This window comes from Maylandia zebra, linkage group LG6 (assembly GCF_041146795.1).
Source record: "Maylandia zebra isolate NMK-2024a linkage group LG6, Mzebra_GT3a, whole genome shotgun sequence".
Lineage (NCBI taxonomy): Eukaryota > Metazoa > Chordata > Actinopteri > Cichliformes > Cichlidae > Maylandia > Maylandia zebra.
In genome coordinates, this window is record NC_135172.1 from 30,417,337 (window position 1) to 30,438,640 (window position 21,304).

Consider the following 21,304-nt stretch of genomic DNA (forward strand, 5'->3'; position numbering starts at 1 on the left):
TTGTATTTCAAAACTAATGCTTGCAAAAACACTATTAGCAATATTGCCACAGTGATCAGCATGTGTTTACAAATGTTTTCATTTCATTTCATTTTTGAGATTTTTTGAGATTTTCTAGTTAATTAAAAGCACCGAGGCCAAAAGAGAGCGCCGTGTAGCTCAGTGGAGCCTGGAGATGCACCTCTGTTTACACACACACACACACACACAGGCACAAAGTGGACAGTAGTTTGAGTGATTTTGGCCTGGGTTTATTTTCAGGTATGCAAGATTGTGACAAATCCTTTTAGAATGTCATGTTTCTGTCATAGTTATCTCCACCATGGAGGTTATGTTTTTGGTAGCAATCGCATGTGCATCATTCTGTTTCTACACACAATAGTGGAAAACGTTTTGAATGAATTCTGATTCAGCTTTGTAAGAGTGCAGATTGAGGTCATGTTATCAATTTGTTCAAATTTGTCTTAAAGCCACCAAAGTCTTAAAAGTCAACTTCATGATTTATTGGTTGAAAAATAACACAAAAAAACTACAACTTAGAAATGATTCTTACAAGTGTCATGTCTATTATCATATAGAAAGTACTGTGTAAAATTTTAAATATACTACATTTGACCTTTGACCTCTCGTTGAAGGTCAATAGATTGATTCAAAGGTCAAAATGAGACATGGGGAATGATCTATGACAGCGGTCCCCAACCCCCGGGCCACGAGTCGTTTGGTACCGGGCCGCGAGAGTTGAGGCTCGGGTGTGAAATTTATGGTGTTCAGGGTTTTTATCATTAACTCGGTTTCCCTGGGTCTTTTCCCGGGTTGTAGTTGTGCGTCTTATTTTGAAAGAAATATCTACACGTTACCATAGCGACCAGAGAGCATTAAGGGGCAGAGAGGAGGATGTTACTCTCAATGTTGTTGGCGCATTTCAGGAGGACGCTGCTAATAAAGTTACACAATTACACAGTGAATTTGCCTTTATTAATATATTTACAAAATACTACAGTTTTTGTCTTGGCCGTGTCATTTTATTTTGTTGTATTTATCCGCGACACCTTAAAGGCCGGTCCGTGAAAATATTGTCCGACATTAAACCGGTCCGTGGTGCAGAAAAGGTTGGGGACCGCTGATCTATGAGGATTTTAACTATCGCGTTATGTTATATTGGCTTTGTTATTACTTTTTTTTAACCACATAAAGTTGTGTTAAATATGTTTTTCAATTGATTTTTATTACTAAACGGGTGAAATGAATATTACACATGTATTATAGCCACATAAATTATAAAATATATATTAAAAAAACTCTACCTTAATCCTGTCTGGGATATTAAAATGAATTTAAACGGGTCAAATAACAAAAGCCTGCAGTTTTCACTTGCTTTTACTGAACTACAAACATAAAAAACAAAAACAGGTAACAGCTGACGGCGAGCCACACACACAGGCGCCATCTTGACTATCTGACATCTCAGAGCATATTTATAAAGAAGAAGGAAAATGAATCTAAACAAAATACAAAAATATTCCTATAAAAGTAAATACGACTAACAGAGTGTGTAGTTCTAATGCATTTCTGAAATCTAAAAGAAGTCATCTTATCCATATTGTCAGCTAGCCAAACAATCTTTTTCTGTTATAAAGATATCTGAGACCTGCTGGAGTCTCGAGCTACTTTTATTTTTGTTAATAAATGCTTTATAAAGCATAAATAGTCCTCATTTGACATGAGCTCACGCAAAATACTTAATTCACTTGTAACTGCCTGAATTAACCATGAATTACAATATGAAATAACTATTAATGAAACCTTTATCAACACACTCACAAAAAGCTTATAAAACTTTATAAATGCTCAATTAACTGCTTATTAATAACTTACTAATGCTTAATAGTGTGACATTATTATAAAGTGCTATATGACTCACTCAAAACAAAATGATTCATAAACTTCCAAAAACTCAAAGCCCGGGTCCAAAACCTCAGCTTTCATGTCTCCCTGAGCTCAAAGAGAAGGGTTAGCGATATAAAACTCACTAATATGATCTCTGGCTGTGCAGCGCCACCCTCTGGTTAAACTGTGTTTTTGCAAGGGAATATACTGTGCTAGCTGTACTGATCAAATGTATTACTGCGGCTTTGGCTGTACTCTTACCTGTAATTCATTAATGTGTGATATTATGTGCACATTTATTTAAAGCTAGATTTATCTTATGTAAATGTAATCATTACACCTCAAGGTTACTTAGCATATTTGATACATGTGGTATTTTTTGTTTAGTTTTTATAATTTGTTTTGTTCAGTTTTTTTCCTAGTATAAGTAGTTTGAGGTATACTAATACTAATATTAGTAATATTTGTTTGTTTGGCTGGTGAAGGAAGTTCAGTATTAAAACTCTTACTTATTTAGAAACTCCCAGCCCCCAAACAGAGAACGTTGTCTGCCCATGTGAGCACAGAAGTCCAAGGTCTATGTGTGGATGGACTTTGGTTTTCTCCTCTACAGCACACAGAAACAGAACTTTGACACAGACTGGCAAAACTACAGGATTTAATTACACCTCTCACTCTAATAGCAGTGGAGCAGCTTCTGTGTCAAATAAATGATCACAACCCAGATGCCACCTTAGCACCACTGCAATTAAAAACCTTTTATTACTGTTACACAACTCTTAATTAGTGATACAGCATAATGAGCTCTGCCAACACCCTCATTTGTGTCGTGTTTATGTGCTGCTGCTATCCCTCCTGCAGACAGAAATATAGAAGTGTGCTGCATGTACAAGTTCCAGTAAAACTACTGCACCAGTAAGGAAAGCAGATATTGGCTATAAAATCCACCAAGGTCCTTGCGACAGGACAGAGATGTTTTCAGTGTCTCAGAATTAAATGGGATGAATGTAAAATGACGATAAGAAGTGCTCCAAACAAAAAACACTTAACTGAACATATCCAATAACCTGTAAAAGCCCCTGAACAACGCCCCGGATTAATCCAATCTATACACATAATTATGTTTAGTTATTTTTTTTAATACTGTACATAATTCGTTGTTTTATGGTTTTCTCAGATGCACTAAACCTGTAGATGGTGCTGATGTCTTCTACAGAGTAACCACGAAAGAATGAAACAGAAACATGTTTAAACAACAGCTGACGTGTTTCAGGGCTGCTGATACTCTTTGATAAATTCTTAATGGTTCAATGAGTCACACTAGGACTCCAAGTCTGTCTTTGAATTTGACACCACATACAGTCCATTCCTAAATTTTGTTTACACATTTTCACTATCCATCCATCCGTTCATTCTCTTCCACTTATCCTTGTCAGGGTCACGGATGGAAGCTGGAGCCTATCCCAGCTGTCTTAGGGCGAGACGCATTTCCACTAATCAAACAAATGTTAATATTAAACAGATATTAATTTGATTAAATTTTATATTTTATTTATATAGCACCAAATCACAAAAACAGTCACTCCAAGATCCCAACAATGAAATGGCCCCCTTTAAACAAACACTTGGCAACCGTAGGAAGTAGAAACTCCCTTTTAATAGGAAGAAACCTCCGGCAGAACCAGCTTCAGGGAGGGGCAGACGTCTGCCACGACTGGCTGGGGGTGAGGAGAGGAAGACGGGACAAAAGGCATGCTGTTGAAGACAGGCAGAGCTTAATAATAACTAATGATTCATCTCTGCTGTAAGGTTTTTCCATTTGTGGATAATAGCTCTCACTGTGGTTTGCTGGAGTCCCGATGACCTAGAAATAACTTTGTAACTCTTTCCAGACTGGTTACAACTTTGTTTCTCATCTGGTTTGAGTTTCTCTAGATTGTGGCATGATGTGTTGCTCTTTCAGATCCTTTCGCCTACTTTACATAGTCAGACAGCTTCTATTTCCATGATTTTTTCATTGAACAGGTCTTGCAGTAATCAGACCCAGGTGTGGCTGATGAGACTGTTTTGTTGCATAATCTTTATCAAAAGCTTTCTCCTGTCACACAGACTGGCGAGCTGTTGGTGCTGATGTCTCTCTGGGTTCACTGTCTCAACAGCTGCACTGTGAAGCCATAGCTACTTTAGTGTTTTCCTCTGGAAAGCTTTTTGCAGCGTTCATATGATGGACTTTACACAGTAAACAATCTGTCAGATCAGGTTATTTATCGTCAGCATGAGGAGAAATGGGTCAGTTTAAAGTGCAGAAGCATGAGAAAACATGCTCATGGGATTCTGTTGGTCCCAGCAAAAGTGAGTGACCTGTTGAAATCAAGTTGCATAGATTTTTACACCTGTGTTTTCTTTTCTTTCTTTCTTTTTCCAAAGAAACACACAATAGACATCGATTTCATTAACGTAATTTCAATAAATACAGAAATTAATTTACCAATGACATTTTGACTGAGGTCTATGACCTCTTAATGGAATAGCATTCATTAAAAATGTTAAACATGCAGCACAAATCTACAGTTTTGGGCCATAAACTAGTCATTCTGAATCAAAAAAGAAAAAGAGACACCCACGAGTGTTACTGTCACTGTCCTGGGTCAGTGACCCAGTGTTTTGGTTTGTTTCATTATTATTATTATTATGATCAATCTTTGGTTTCATCTTGGTTTATTAATACCAGTGTTTTGGTTTTTTGTATTTTAAGCTCCCTCTGTTCTGTCCAGTTTGTCTCTGTGCCTGTCGTGTGCTTCCTGTTTTACTTTAAAAGTCCATGTCTCATGTCAGTGTTTCTGGTTTTGCTTCCCTTGTCTTGTTAAGTCTGATTTCTCCCAGCTGTGTTACCCTCCTGTCCCCCAGTCTCTGAGTACTCCAGTGTGTATTTAAGCCCTGTGTTTTTCTTGCTCTGTGTCGTGTTGTAGCCTCATTTTGCCTGTCTTCCCAGTCTCTGTAGCACCTAGTTTTTTGGTTTCTTGTTTTCCAGTTCCCCGAGTCCCTGGTTTGTCAGTTCTAGTCACTATACTTCGTCTTTTGTTTTCTGTGTTTCCCACAGAAAACTAAGCTGCACTTTCGGGTAATCTTCCTTCTTTTGGGTCCTGCACTTGGGTCCTGCCACACAGCACATCCTGACCGTTACAGCTGTAATAGTGTCACACAGTGAAAATTTGTATTTATCTTCTATATTGATTTTATTCTGATTTTTAGTGTTTATTTATGAGTGTAATTTTTACTTGCATGGTTTTCTGTTTCTATTGCATGGTTTTTAGTGTTTTATTTGACATGGTTTTAATCCACCGTGGCGTGGCAGAGCATGGGATATATTAGTTGATAGGGATCACCTGCTGAGGCATGGGTGTGTCCAGAGGTGGCCTATCAGCTGTTTAAAGACCAATTAAAAGCAGGCTAGTGGAGCACTATGAGGAGAGAGGCCCCCGAAATGAGGAGGAATGTGCGAAGGCCACGTGAAAAGAGGGACCCGCTGCCTGATCGTGGGGGTGCGACACCTAATCAGTGTGACGTGGCGACCCAGTCCTGACAGCAAGGAACGGCAACAGTAGGAGACAACACGTGTTTTTGGCAGCAGGGCAGAGGTGTACCTCTACCTGCATTTGTGAGTAGTGTCTACACTGTCGTTCATTGGGTGCAGTCGTGTTGGGTGAGGGTCGCCATGCATATAAGTCAGGGCAGCTTCCGGGACCATTGTTCTGGCCCCTATTTATTTACAGGGCACTGACACGAGGGGAGCCATGGTGGCATCGCATGACGGATTCGGGTGCAGAACGCGAGCTGGGATGGGATGTGATGGGCCCAGTGAAGGGACAAGAGGAGGATGAGAGGTTCCTCCTCGTCTGCCTGAGACGAGGCTGGCATGGACTCCGCTCTGGAGAAGAAATTCCTGGCCTGCTGGTGGACCCATAATGAACGTGTGGCATAATTACATCAGGGGATTCTTATGAATGTAGAAAATTGTATTTTTACGGGTTTTAGAATTGTTTTTAGTCTTCATGGGGATTTTGGTATACTGACAATATTTTATTACATACATTTTTAAGAGTTGTTGTTGTTGTTGTTGTTGTTGTTGTTGTTGTTATTATTATTGTTATTATTATTATTATTATTATTATTATTATTATTATTGTTATTATTATTATTATTGTTATTATTTTCTGCTTCCTGGCCTGGAAATGAACTGTTTCTGATCAGACCTCCCACCATCTCTGTGCCTTGGGTTTCTGACTGGCTTGCTCCCTCCTTGTATTCAAGAACCATCCTCTTTTGTATTACATTCTGGCGCGACTGCTTCAGTATCTGCGTTACAATAGAACAAAACTGACATTTTTAATACGCAGTCACATTAAACACTATTCGACCGTCTCTTTGTTCGTCTCTCTTTAGTGTGTCCGCTTCCTGCAAAATTCAAACAGAATGGAAAATTTTGTTTTGTGAAGACATTTTTTTTTACTTTCAGACAATTAACAATAACATGATCAGACATGTACTCATAGCACTAATATGTAGCAAAGGTGTATTTTATCATCATCCTCAGTAACGAGTGTTTGTTCCTTATTGGTTTTTCCTGAAAGAAAGAGAAATCTTATTCTCTTGAACTGTTGCTTTTGAGTGCACTAATTTTTATTTGTAACTACATTTACAAATGAATAGCATATATTTTTCTCGAGTTTTAAGGTATCGGCAAGCAGTACTTGAGTAGTTAATACGAAGCATTGCATACAAAGCAACATTTGTATTTAGCATTATTTGGAATGGATCGTAATGTGAAGCTCGGCCTGAAAACAAATGCAAGCCATCAGTTTTGAATGTTATTTGCCTGTTGAAACCTCCCATCTGAGCCTGCGAGTAGGAACAGTAGGACACGTACTGGCCACACCGTGAGTACTGATAATTAAGACTGTTTATCCACCCATATATCACCCAGAGGACTGATAAATAACATTCATTTGATTGATAATTGGGTGGATAAACATACTGACCAGCTGATTAATAGGTATAGTACATCATGGTACCACTTTGTATGCTGGATCTAAGCAGAATTCATTTCTTTCTGCACTGAACTATGCAAATTTTAAATGTGACCTCTACATTAATAAGATAGAATGATCCAGAGTATAAGACATTTCCAAAAGTAGTGATGAACCTTTGATGACAGAATGCTGCCTGTCCTCTTATTCGCTGAAATGCTCCCAGGTTCTTATTTCTGAAAAGAAGGCGTCTCCAGGGCAGGCGGTGTAGTTCACCACCTGTCTGTGGCCATGGATGATGAAATTGGAAACCAGTCCTCCTCCGTGTAAAGCACATTGGACAAGTCGATGACGTAGCAGGTCCATGGCATAGCGAGATGGCAGGGTGGCAGTGTAGTTACCGATGATTGACACGCCATACCCAATGGCATTGTGTCCCCTGGTGTGAGTGCCGAGATGATGCCAACCCCTACCCTCATAAACGTAGCCGTCAGACCCAACCACAAAGCTGAAAGTGCAAAAATATGAGAGCAGGTGATCAATGGATGAGGTGGATGGTTCCTAGTCTGCAGACAAATAGAGCGAAATGCTGAGAATTTATTCCAGCATATGTGATGAATTTTCAGCAATACAGCATTTTAACAGCATTCCTGAAAATTCTCCCGCTAATAACATAGATATGAAATATGGCTACTTAAATGAATGTTTTGGCATTTTAGGAATTTTCTGTTGTAGTTTTTTTTTTTTTTTTTTCCGAATCACCACTCCCATGTTCATTTCCTACCACTTCAAGCACCTGTAAATCTTACAATTTACAAAAATAAAAGTATAAAAACAAGAATTTGTTCAATTAGAAGAATTATTTTTGACAGAATATGACCAGAATTTGACATTTTTACAGGAAAGGCAAACTATAGTGATTAGTTTCAAAGGTCGCTAAAGAGTAGGCAGCACCTGTCTACAGCAGATCCATATTTTGAGGCAGTGACAGTTGTATACATCTGTTGTATACAACTAACAAACACTGCAACAACGTGTAAAAATACATTTCCCTAGATTTCCAATGATTCCTTTAAAGTTTTGTTACCTGTATCCGATGTCAGCCCACCCACGGTCCTCCTGGTGGAAACGCTGCATGGACCTCATGTCACGAGAACAGCTTGGGAAGGATAAGCAGGGTGATGATGGCTCATAAGTATGATGAATGTACAGATACTGGAGGGGAAGAGAGAGCGGGATAGGTGTACCTCGGTGGGGCTTTGTCCCCCACTGACAGCGAGGGATGATTTGAGGGCAGTCTGTGGGTAGGAGGAGACAAGGTGAGGATTAGGAAAGTAATAACACTCCAGACCTTGATAGGCTGCAACAGAACATATGGGCTAGTGTCTAAAAAAAGGTCTTTGTGACAGCTCGGAAATAATGACTCAGTTTGTCCAGCATCAATGAGCTTATTACTTAAACAAGCTTGTTTTTCCAACTGTTTAAGCCCAGTGTAGTGCACACAACATCTTTCTTTAAGGTCTAAAATCTGTCAGTGTTTTTACCAGATGACTGCTTGTGGTTGGTGCAGTTTTTTGGAAATGGAGCTTTGACCTTTGAAACATCCGAAACGTGGGAGTGATGTTTGAAAAACTGATTACAGTTTATAGATAATGAATATAGCAGAGACCTGCCAGAACTGTTCTGACAAATGTGGGACATTTTCAAAAGTGAAATTTGCTTAGAAAGAGGATGGCATAATGTTTGCACCAGGAAGGACTGTGCAGTAAGTCCTTTAGAATAATCTCATGAAATTGTTGTCCACACACTTAATTTTATCAGAGCCAAAAGTCTGAATAATTTGCAAACTTACAGAACTTACATTTCCCACACCAGAAGCAAGGCAGCTAAGCCAAGCATGGACGAATTCCTTTGTAATAACATTTGACTGAATGTGGAAAAACTGAAACATACTTCTTTCAGTCTGTTTTGTAAATGGACTGAAATGTTGAATGTTAACATTTCCAGAATGAACTTGAGCTTCCATGACTAAAAAATTGAATGGTTTGTGTCTTTTTATTCATTTTAAAGTTGAGCCTTTAAAGTATAAAATATCAATGGATCACAGGACCAAGATGACTGAAAACTAAAAAAATACTATAAAAGAAATACCTCTTCCTCTATGAGGCCTAACTATTTAACGGTGGATTTAATCCAGTCTCCACGGGCATAGTGATCACAACATGCAATTGCAGTTAAAAACTTCATAATGAGTTTCATAATAATGTTGGTAAAAGCCTTGCACTATTTCAGTGCTGGCTTTCACTTCAAATTGAGTTTTTTTCGACTGGCCGGCAGCCAAAATACACAAATGTTAACTGAAGTTAAAGATAGTTAAGTAAAAAATGTTTGAATTTACAAGGTTTTTACGAGTTCATGGTGAGATTACTGTTTAACCTAGTGTGACGTTATCCTCTTTAGATCCTTATCAAAAATATTTGTCTCATAAACAAAAATTTAATTCTGATTATTTTAACTGCAAAGTTTGATGAAAACATCCAGGTTCACTAGACTCTTGCACAAAAGAATGATTAAATGTCTTCATTCATAGCTCACCCCAGTACTTCTTGACAAATGTCTCCAATCCATCTTTCACCGCCTTTCCCACCCCAGTGTCCATAGAAATCCATTCTGTCTTCTCCAGTTTCCAGACCAACGCTAGTGTCTCCATCACCTGGCTGTGAAGATCAACAGACTCTAGGATGGATCTAGAGAGCTCCCTCCTCCTTGGGCTAATCTGACTGCTCACAGCATCCATGCCCTGCCCCTCACTCAGAGTAAAATTGTAGTATCCTCTCAGAATCTCACTGAGGGCCTGTGGCTGTTCAGATGCAGTTAAATTGCTGAGGTCTGTGCCCAGTATAAGGCCATCCATGCCCCCATTGATCATGGCATCGGTGGCTAGAGTGGCAGGCTGAGACAGTTTGAACACCCTGGGGTGCTCCACGTTGTCCCAGCACCCGTCAGGCCCCAAACGGTGAGATGGTGGGAAGTCCTGGAGGCTGAGAAATGATAAGCCCAGTGTCCTGCCGAAGGTGAGAGGGAAGATCCCAGCTGCTGCCACCTCTTCCATCTTGGCGTTCAGTCCTGATTCAATTCCTAGTAATAAGGGTACAAGCGCCACCGTAGTTCCATCTCTTGTGAGAACCACCCCTCGTTCTTCTCCATGGTCCGTCACAATGTGGTGGATGGCCTTATCAAAAAAGCTGAAGGATGAGGTGTTGAGAATGGCCGTCTCCAGGAGGTCAGCATCGCTGAGATTATTGGAAGCGCCCAAGAAATGGATGGTCATCACGTCATCATGGCCTGCAGTCCTCCGCAAGGCCCTGACCAGAGCCAGCGGGGGCAGACCAGGGTTGGAGTGTTCAACCTGCTGCACGGCTTGAATAAAGCCTTCCATGTTACGCAGGTGGACGCCTGACAACAACACAAGCCGAGAAAAGTGCATTAATCCCTCAGTGAATGAAATGTTCAGTTACTTCAGAATGAAACAGTGGTCCTTGCTCAATATTAGTGTAAAGCCGGTTTAGCAAACCATTCATTTATCTGTCTTAACAGCTTATGCAATTTACAGGCATTAGAGTCTGTCTGAAGTGATATAGAGTTCACATCAGCTAAGTTATGAACTGGGGATTAAAGAAGGTGGAAACTGATAGCACGACAAGAGGTTGTTGCCCTATAACTAGCATGACTTCCTCAAATGCTATACAGATGGGAAAGAACTATACCAACACTGAGAGAATGAGTGGAGGAGCTCAAACATACAGCTGAAGCAATGTACATTTAAGATCAGGCATTAGACACACTTCCATAGTATACTGAGTTTGTGCTACCAAATACAGTATATGTCTTTGTCTTACTCTTTTAAGACCTATATTTTGGGAACAGTTGAATAGCCTTTCTAATTGATCAGTTAATAACCCAATACTTAAAGAAAGAGGGAAAGCTTTTTTTTTTAGTTTGAGAAAGAAAGGAAAGAGAGAAAATTCCCGATTACAGATAACAAGGAACAAGTGAGTCAAAACACATCAGGTTGCCCAAAGAGAAAATATTCCTTATCAACATGCCAAGCAGGTACACTGTGGCCTGTAATGGAAATTCTAATGCAAGATAACTGAATGCTTGCATGTTTTAAATAACTGCGCTTACCTGTCGGCCTGCTGTAGACAGTAACAAGGTAAAATAAAGTCAGAAGAAAAAATGTGAGTCCACAGAAAGCCATTCTGCATCTCCCGGTTAGTGCTTCTTAAATCGTTTTATTGTTTTATTTTTATTCTTGCAAAACAAATGAACCTAAACAGTGAAATTGAAAGAATCTCTGCAATAATCCAAAATGTGTGGGGCTCCCTCACTTGTCTAGGTGTATTTAAGTAGGTGTACGTGCATGACAGCAGTGCTCTGTCTCAGAGGGAAGAGTACTCTCTGTACACAGATGGCCCCAAATATTGATTTAACCTACAGCACATCAAAGAGCAAAATTTCTCTTCCATTTATTTCAGTTTTCATCACAAATTTATTTTATTATTATTATTATTATATTATTATTATTATTATTATATTATTTATGTTTCACTTTTTTTTTTTACTTCATGCAGTTTCCTTTGTATATGCCTGGACAAAAACAATAGAAGCGAGGGATAAAGTCAGTTATGGTTAATGTTTACAGTCCCCTGTAATATGTACGTCTGATATGTGCTCACCTGTGCCGGGAAACAGCTTAGTCACATGAACAAACAAGTAGACGTGGACTTGGTGGCAAAAAACAACACAAGCTGATTTGGTTTGTATTGTATGGTTATTCATACAATCATGTTGCTCGCTGCTCGCATAAAGGAGAAATCAACAATATTCAACATTTGGACACCACGGCGCCAGCTGCTAGGCCCAAGGCTGGAGCCCACCAAAACAACTCCCTGATAACGACTGTGTGATGACTATTCTTCCCATCCCATGAAGGACACCTGGATCGGCTGGAGGACTGTTTACTTAGCCTGATACAGCGAAGGACACTGTCTCAGCTGAACTATGGACACGCACACACATACACTTACACTGATAAGCACGCACTCATCCCCCTCCCTTCCAAACGCCTTCGATGCTTGTTCCTGCGGGGGAAGGCAGCGGGTCTGCGTGCCGCGCTGAAATGATAGCATGGTGCAGGACGACTGCTGTGTTCCTTCGAATCACCCCCCACCCCCCTATCCATCCCCTGTGGCTTGTCATGTGCTCTGATGTTGTGATGTGGACATTAATGTGCTCTCTGTGCAGAGGAGTTTTTTTGTTTCCTGTTCTCATGCTGTCCTCCCATAGGTTGCCCAGCGTGTGAAGAGGTCTCTTTTTTTCCTCTTGTACTTTTCCCAATGTTGTGTAATTTTTTCAGTGTTATTCTCCCAACGCTGCCGGTCTCCGACTGTATTCCCTTGTGTTGTCTTGTTGTTGTGTGTGTAAGTCGGGGGGGGGGGGTCCTATTCCTCTGTGGGGCAACCTGCATATGGCCAATAAAGCATTCATTCATTCATTCATTCATGTACATTTAGGTTTGTTAAACCAAAATCTTGAATTAACTTTCTAATTTTGATTGACTACAAGTCACACACACACACACACACTTTGCAGTCAAATTAGCTAGCTACCCCGCCGAAAAGCAATAAATAAATCCCTCGTGGACTTCGTGGACTCCGTAGCTGTGAATCGATCGGTGAGGTCATGTGACAAGTTACGTTTTTAATAAACAGGAAGTACTCAAACCTTAACAACTCAGGTGTAGGAAGTGATCGGGTGAGTGTTGATTATAGTCTTAAAGAAAGCTGAGTTGAAAGATACTAATTTTAATAACTGAATAATTTTCGTAAATGTCATATTTGTGTTTCTCGCGTGCCTGTAGCACCTTGGTTAGCATTAGCAGTTAGCCTGTAGTTAGTTGCAGCCTCACTAACAATAATAATCTCCTCGGTGTTTCCTCTTACAGCTGTCCGTTAAATCATAATGGAGGCTCGCTTCACCAGAGGCAGGTCAGCTATTCTCGAGAGGCCTTTGAGCCGGCCGAAAACCGAGGTGAGCGTGAGCGCCTTCACCCTGCTCTTCTCAGAGGTGGTGCAGTACTGCCAGAGCCGTGTGTACTCGGTGTCCGAGCTGCAGGCTCGCCTAGCGGAGCTGGGGCAGCGAGTGGGAGGCAGCCTACTGGACGTGCTAGTGCTGAGGGAGAAAAACGGCAAGAGGGAGACCAAAGTGCTAAACATACTGCTGTTCATCAAGGTATACTGTGTGTGTGTCAGGATTTCATTCAGACCGCTCACAAAGATCTTCCTCACTAACTAATAATAACTTTGCAATGATGAATATTAAAATCAAGCATATATTAGTGTAAATACAGCTCCACATAATACTTGCTGTGAATGCAGAACATCAGCAGTAGGGATGGGTGTCATTTAGGTTTTATCCGATTCCAGTGCCAAACCGGTACTTTTGAAACTGTGCCGGTGCTTAAACTGTGCTCGAACCGGTGCTTAAAGAATCAAGAACACAAACTTTGTCCAAAAACCTCTCATGTTTAGCTGGGGGGGTTTTTTTTGTAAAAAGATAACAATGTTAGCCTTTTCTGCAGCTATAGGGCATATATGGTATCACTCTTGGCTGGAAGCAGTGCTTAAACAATGAAAAAAACACAAACTTTGTCCAAAAACCTCTCATGTTTAGCTGTTTTCCACTTTTTCTTTGGTCATTTTAGCCTTTTTGGCCAGGGTGAAGGGAGTATCTGCCATCAAAAAGGAGACAGCCGCATGTAACTACGACGGTGTTTGCTAGTTCACCTTACATGCATTAATTTAATAACGTGGTTAGCCTACACAATGTAAATTACACACGAACAACATTAAGCTACTCACGCAGAGAAGAACGGCTGCTGCTGCCATCATCATCCGTCATCATTTCTGCTACACTGGCAGGGCTAGGGGCCAGGACTCTACTCTTCGGGTTCTTGCTAACTCCGGGTCCGAGGCACCACTTCCCGCAGTAGATGTACTCGATGTGAGGTCTCACAACAAGCTATCAAATACGACGCATTTCTCAGCTTTTAAAAAAAACGCTATGCGTCGCCAGGTTCGTCGTCAGATTCGAGGTGTTACCTCCTTTGCACAGTATCAGCTTAAAGCACTTGTTGCAGGCTGCTGAGTTTGCATCTTTTGCTGACTGTTTGCAGACTGTCTTTGTGTTTGCTGATTCAGCAAAACCTAAAACTCCAGTCTGAGATGAGGGATATCATAATGTTACACCAGGTGATCATTTGAGTTCATATGTAAATATATTCATTAATCTGCTTAGTTCAGGCTCAGTGCTGAATTTTAATTGCTCATGAGATGACTGCATGTTAGAGCTCTGAAAGATTAAAACTGTTCATCACTGTCTGTCCCATGTTGCGTAACAGACACATGGAAATTACATTAGTTTTTGCATAAACAAAGGTAAAATAGATCTTGGCACTATTTAAATGACTAATTTTGCCATTTTCTTTTAAATTTTTATCTCAGTTGTGTTATCTTTGTTATGCCTCTACCTTTAGCTGCAGAAAAAAGTCATTGCCTGTCACTTTGCACACTTTCTCCCAAAGCAAATAAAGTAATTTTTTTTGGATTGCACATGTTTTGTGCATCCCCTGTCATCCTGTCATTTTCTTTGTCCTTCTCAGGTATCTGTGTGGAGAGCACTCTTTGGTAAGGAAGCAGACAAGCTTGAGCAAGCCAACGACGATGACAAGACTTACTACATCATAGAGAAGGAGCCCCTCGTCAACACCTACATCTCTGTTCCCAAGGAGAACAGCACCTTAAACTGCGCGGCCTTCACGGGAGGGATCATAGAGGCCATTCTCACCCACAGCGGCTTCCCCGCCAAGGTCACCGTCCACTGGCACAAGGGCACCACGCTCATGATAAAGTTCGATGAGGCTGTCATCGCTAGAGACAAAGTACTGGAAGGAAGATAGGAGGGAGTTGGATAAATGGCTGGAGACTTGTCGTCATTATGGATTCTCAGGATTCAAGTGGTATTAAAATTCACGTTCAACTATAAAACGAGTTCTTTATGTTAGAGAAGCAGGATTAACAAAGCTGTGAAGAACATGACTTTACAGCCTTTCAGTGGAGGTTGAGATTTGGGAGGAGTTCAGAATGTAAACAAAACACTACAAGCTCTTTATTTAAAGCCTTTGTTGCTCTAGTGCTCTTAAAAAAGGGGTTTTGTTTTACCGCACAATGTAGACCGACATCAGCAGCTCCCAAACCAAACAGCTGATAGAAAATGTCCCATTTCCTCATATTAGCTAAAGTTAGTGACTGAATCTGTGTTGGCAGGCCTGATGTCAGCACAGGTGTCCACATGTTTGTACTGCAGGGTCACCGCAATGCTGCTACCTCGACCTATTCAAGAGGTGAGGCAGCGGCTTTGCGGTTAGCATGTGTTTATGCTAAATAATGTTTGTACATGCATTTTGTTATTATAAAATATAAGTAAATGTATAAGAAAATGTTTGGGAATGGATGTTTTTTTCTGTCTTTTTTTTATTTTTTACTTTTTGGTATTTATAAAAGAAACTGTGGTGGTTTCACCAGAAACTAGAAAATTCAGTATTGGTAAACCAGGGAGGGGCAGTGAGTCATTTGTCTCAGAAAGAAAATAAAAGCACTGCTCTTGTTTCTTAAACTCACAAATATGAAAGTAAATGCTGTGCTGTGAAAAAGGCATTGACCCATTTCCTTATTTCTTCATTTCTCCTCATTTCTCTTTTTTTTTTTTTTTTTTTTTTTTTTTTTTTTTTTTTTTGCATATTCGTCACATGTTCGTCACAAAATGTAATAATTTAAAAAAAAAAATCGTATTTAATTGGGTTATATTTGTTATATTAAATTTTTAAAAATTTGATGATCGCAAACATGCCAGCATGACAAACTGAAAGTTAGAACGGGATAAAAGAATTTCCACAGCACGGAAGGTGGTAAATGGTAGAGTCAGGTGCCGAGGGTGGCCCTTTTTTAGCCAGTAATCCTTATTAAAACAAATTAAATTTGTACTGCATTCAGTTAATTTTCACATGTTCACTTTTTTTGCGGACAAGGCTTTGTCTAATTATCGCTAACGAGAGTGTTACTGCCCAAATCAGACAGGGATTGGAGTCCCTTTCGTCAATCATAAAAGCTTATTAATGGAATCTTTTTCATCATGCTTTTTTTTTTTTTTTTTTTTTTTTTTTAACCAGTGTTTTGATGCTCACATCAACTCTTTGAACCACTCTTGTTTTCCATTTAAGAAATACTGTTAAACTCAGGACTGTTGCCTTGAAAGCTGCCCCCAAGACCTTATGGAAATAGTCCCATCTCTATTTTCCTTTTACTTATAAGCCTTTTTCTTTTCTTTTTTTTTTTTTTTTTATCTCTTTGGACCTCAGATTATACAATATCCTGTAAAAGTACTTTAAACTCATCTGTTCAGACAAGCACATATATGTCCACTTTACCTTTGGTATGAGAAACGTTTCATTTATTTACTCATTTAAAAACCATGTACCTCTGTACCTCTGTAAATCACTTTGGACCGTTCTTGGTCTCAAAACTAAACTGTACTTACTACTATAATTCATTTACAGGTGACTATGCATTTATGTTGTAACTTTTTTCCCTTATTCAGTAAAAGGACTAGATGTTATAGTCCCTGATATTGCATTGCTTTAAATGGAGAGAATCTTGAGGGATGGCTGTTATGAGGAAAGGCAGCCCACAAACTACCGGCAGCACACATCGTTGTGTGCCTCAACTTTCGGTCTTTTACCCAAGCTAATCTGCCATTTTTGGGGATTAGAGATCTGATCTAGATTATCATATTAAGATTTGGTACACATCGTCAGTAGTGGACCTTGGATTCATCGGGTGTTTTGGCCATCATCACAAGACACCCTCATCCAAGGAGGCCCTGCCAGGGTTGATCAGGCCCTGGAGTGTGTCACTGGTTTATGTCAAATTGTTATTTCATTTCTCCTCTTCTTTCTTCTGTTTAGTTTTCTACAGTTTATTTTCTCCTATCTATTCACTGCATCCAAAAAAAATAATTATTACCTCTTTAGCATTTATGGAGCCTCACTTCTTCAAAGGGATAGAAAAGGTGATAAAGAGAAGTAAGACAAAAGGGAGAAGAGAGGAGAGCCGGAAGGGGGGCACCCAATCTGACTTCCGAGACCTCCCAAGTCCCTGCCGTATCGGGCTGTACGCTCTACCTCCCCACTGCCTCCCAGAAAAGGGAAGAAGAGCGGAATATTTTCTTCTCGCGCGGTTAGCTGACTGCCTTAGCTGCCCAAGTGATGTTAGCCCTTTTTAACCATAGCCAGTGACTGGTCCTCTTAGCAGTGTTAGCTAATTCTCTTATAGCCTGCTGTTGTGCCTGTCCTCTGATCGGCGATGACAATATCCCGTCGCTATAGAGTCCAACGCTGCTGAGGCATTTGGGAAGTCTGAGCCAATTCTTAACGTAGGAGCTCACTAGCCACTCTAGTCGATTGGCATGATTGAGTGAGACCTCATACATTGTCAACGGCCACAGTAGTCTGGGTAATAACCCAAACTGGAAGCACCAAAGCTTCAGTTTCCCTGGGAGTGCAGCGTTTTTAATCCGCTTGAGGTCATTAGCCATTTTCTGCCTTAGTTGTTCTAGTTGCCACGAATCATTGAGGTCTGCATTATACCACCGTCCCAGGCTCTTTATGGGCTTCTCTAAGACTGTTGGAATTGGTTCTCCACTGAAATAGAATTGCTCGGCTGTCAGTTTTCGTTTTATGATGGAGATGCTGCGAGATTTACTTGGCTTAAACTCCATTCTTGTCCATTCGATGTTTTCCTGGAGCTTCTGTAGCAATCGCCTAGTACATGGTTTTGTTGTTGTAATGATGGTCATGTCATCCATGTAGGCTCTAATGGGAGGAAGACGAAGGCCACTCTTGAGTCTCTCGCCTCCCACTACCCACCAAGATGCCCGCATGACCAACTCCATTGCCATAATATATGCCAGAGGGGAAATCGTGCAGCCTGCCATAACCCCAATTCCCAGGTGCTGCCAGGCTGTGGTGGTGTTCTCAGCTGTCACACAAAACTGTAAATCTTGAAAGTAGGTCTTGACCAGTCCTGTGATGTGGTTTGGTACGCTGAAATAGTTGAAGGTCATCCACAAGATCTTGTGCGGAACTGACCCAAAGGCGTTGGCAAGGTCTAAAAAGACCACGTCAAGGTCTCTTTGTTCTTTCTTGGCAGTTTGAATCTGGTGCCAGATGACGCTGGCATGCTTCCACAGGTATTTGAGGACTCGTGGGGGTGTTTTTATAGAGCCTATATGAGATGCCATTAGGTCCTGGAGCCGATGCTGCTCTTGCCTGCTTCACTACCTTCTCTACTTCACTCCATGTAGGTGGTCTTTGACCATTTTGTGTCCAGGTGCCTGGATAGGCGGCATATTACTCGGAATGGTAACTGGCTCGTGCCTTGGATCCTCAGAGTAAGTTTTTCTCGGATGATCTTCCAGGTCTTTAATGGGCATTTTTAAGGCACCCGCTCTTCTCTTCAACAAAAAGGCCCATAACAAAGTTGTATGGGTTGCTGTAGAAAAGGCCCTCCTCCACTGTTTCCTCAGTTGTCTTCTCTCTTTCACTAATCTGTCAATTTCCCACAGTCTCCTGGACTTTAACTGGTTATTCATTGGCTCTGGGCCACAGAATCTGATCTTTCCTACCTTCTATCTTCCTTTCCCTTGCTGGTAGTGGTTGGCTAGACTCAGTGTTGGAAGATTCTGTTGGTTGTTTCTGGATGAGCTCTGGGCTGGAACATGGTGTTGATTATGGCTGGCTTACATCTGTACACAAATCAAATCACTTTTATTGTCACATCACATGTGCAGGTACATTGGTACAGCACATGTGAGTGAAATTCTTGTGTGCGAGCTTCACAAGCAACAGAGTTGTGCAAAATACAATAATGTAAACAAGCAAAATACAAGAATGGCTACATCTGAAACTAATAAATATATGTACAATATGTACAAAATGTGTTGCTAGCTGTTGGTGGCTAACCTCCAACCTAGGGGCTGATATTAAATGGCCGGGTCCTGGGCTAGAATCTAATATTGGGTGTGGCTGACTAAGCTCTAGACTGGGAACTGCTACTGGCTGGATCTGACTGAGCTCCAATCTGGAGACTATGAGAGGGTCTGTACTAGAGATGGACCGATCCGATATTACGTATCGGTATCGGTCCGATACTGACCTAAATTACTGGATCGGATATCGGAGAAAAATAAAAAATGTAATCCGATCCATTAAATATCACGAAAGCACCTCACAAAACTTGCAACACGCCGTAACTCACCTCAGAACGTATGCATCACGTGATAGAGCAGCTGTGGCATGCAGGACCTGTCGGTGGTCTGGATAGCATTTGGAGCTTCGCTAGCAACCTGGCATTTCATCTCCGACAAAGTTATCCCCGAGAGAAGTAAAGCAAGTGTGTAAGTCCATCTCTGAATGTTTGTAAAGCATTCCCACGTTAAGCTTAACAAGCGACTGCCTCTCGCTCTCCGGCTGCTACTTCAATCGTGAAACTGCTTAATGATCAGCTGATCGGCTTTTCTGTCGCGAGTCTGTCTCTCTTGTTTGTTTTTGGTCCACTTTGCACCAGAAAGAGGAAACCAGCGGCTGAACAACAGCAGCACGTTTAAGCTTGATAAGCTGTTGTTAGAATTTATTTAATATTAATTTCTACACCAGGATCTTTTTCTACGTAGCTGACGGCTGGTAACTGTGCAGGGGCGGATCTAGCAAAGTTTAGCCAGGGGGGCCGATAGGGCATTAACTGGGAAAAGGGGGCACAAAGACATACTTTTCTTTCTTATTCTCATTTAAAATGTCTAGCTTTTAATAAATAATTATCTGACACCCAAAGTTTTAATTTGATGTAAAATGAATAGAAGTCAATTACTGTACATAGTGACTATTAAGTCTAATATATATACCCTAGTAAGTTATAGTACTTTTTACTTTGGGAAGGTACCATCTGTGCAGTCTGCAATTTTGTTGAAGAAAGATGTTGAATCTATTTAATATTTCTTGAAAAATAATTGATTTCTGTGCATTTTTTTTCACACTGCATCAAATTAAGGTTGATTACGTCGATTAAGCATCATGAGGTGGCGCGTGAGGGGTGGTTCCCTATTTTTTATTTATTTATTTTTGTTGTTGCTGGGAGTTGGAACCCTATTAGTTAGGTTGCTTAATATTTACGCTAAGTACTCTTTAAAATACCAGAATAGGGAGGATGGTGTAGGTCTAAGTTTATTAGATTGATCAGTATTGCTGAACTATGAAATATTTTTTTTGTATACAGGTATAACAGAATAGCTTTAGTGTAGTTGTTGTTTTAAACTTGAGTATGAACTTGCAGACTTGCAAAATGCAGCAAGATATTTTAAAAAAACAGTTTTGTTGATTAAAAAACACTATATCGGATTCATATCGGTATCGGCAGATATCCAAATTTATGATATCGGTATCGGTATCGGACATAAAAAAGTGGTATCGTGCCATCTCTAGTCTGTACGACAAAGAACTTCGAACGGGGTGCTGATACCCTGAGGACTGTGGGGATTCTCCTGCCTCTGAACTTCCATCGACTGATATGACTTACTTCTTAAAAAGTATGTGTCAATGCGAGGCCCCTTTCTCAGCTCGCTGAGGCACTTCTTCCTGCCTTGGTGGATTTTACGGCCCATGTCAGTTGTTAGTTTTGACCAGCCACAAATGCAGTTCTGCAGCTTCTTTCCTACCATCATTGATGGTCCATTATTTGCAATGCTGGTTCATCTATTCATCATTGGTGCTGTTCCGTGGTTCATTGCAATTAAATCCGTCCAGAAAGGGTATTTATTTATTTTTTTAATTTTTTTATTGAGGATGTAGATGTAGATTTTGAATAGTTAAAATGTTTGTTTTTTTTAAAAAACATTAGCTAACAAAGTTGCTATGGTTAATCAAAGTTAAACTAAAAAGCAAAACTGGATGTGCACAAAGAACATTTTAAAATAATAGCTTTTAAAAGTTAAACCATACTGATTTTCCTAAATATTTTCTCTGATATATACCATAGTGTGATAATTTAAGAAAGACTAAAACTAACATTAAAAGTACTAATAATTATAATTTAATATTAATAAAAGTAAAACAATATATTTCCTCAACGAAAATATATAATTACAGTAGAATGGATGTTCCAAAAGAATGAACAAACCATTGTATTTTAGGTTTATTTATGTCTTACACAGCATCCCAA

General features: G+C 40.2%; 2 protein-coding genes across 2 annotated transcripts; one reads left to right on the plus strand and one right to left on the minus strand.

Moving 5' to 3' along the window:
• Positions 1-2,630: 2,630 nt before the first annotated feature.
• Positions 2,631-11,351, minus strand: LOC101478150 (N-acetylmuramoyl-L-alanine amidase). The gene is made up of 4 exons (XM_004539258.6): positions 11,103-11,351; positions 9,510-10,370; positions 8,002-8,212; positions 2,631-7,422 (listed from the first exon to the last, which is right to left on the minus strand). Exons 1-4 carry the CDS (start codon positions 11,173-11,175, stop codon positions 7,119-7,121), a joined length of 1,449 nt encoding a protein of 482 aa, XP_004539315.2. The 5' UTR covers positions 11,176-11,351; the 3' UTR covers positions 2,631-7,118.
• Positions 11,352-12,642: 1,291 nt separating this feature from the next.
• trappc5 (trafficking protein particle complex subunit 5) lies at positions 12,643-15,691 on the plus strand. The gene is made up of 3 exons (XM_004539257.3): positions 12,643-12,731; positions 12,922-13,208; positions 14,638-15,691. Exons 2-3 carry the CDS (start codon positions 12,939-12,941, stop codon positions 14,932-14,934), a joined length of 567 nt encoding a protein of 188 aa, XP_004539314.2. The 5' UTR covers positions 12,643-12,731; positions 12,922-12,938; the 3' UTR covers positions 14,935-15,691.
• Positions 15,692-21,304: the final 5,613 nt, after the last annotated feature.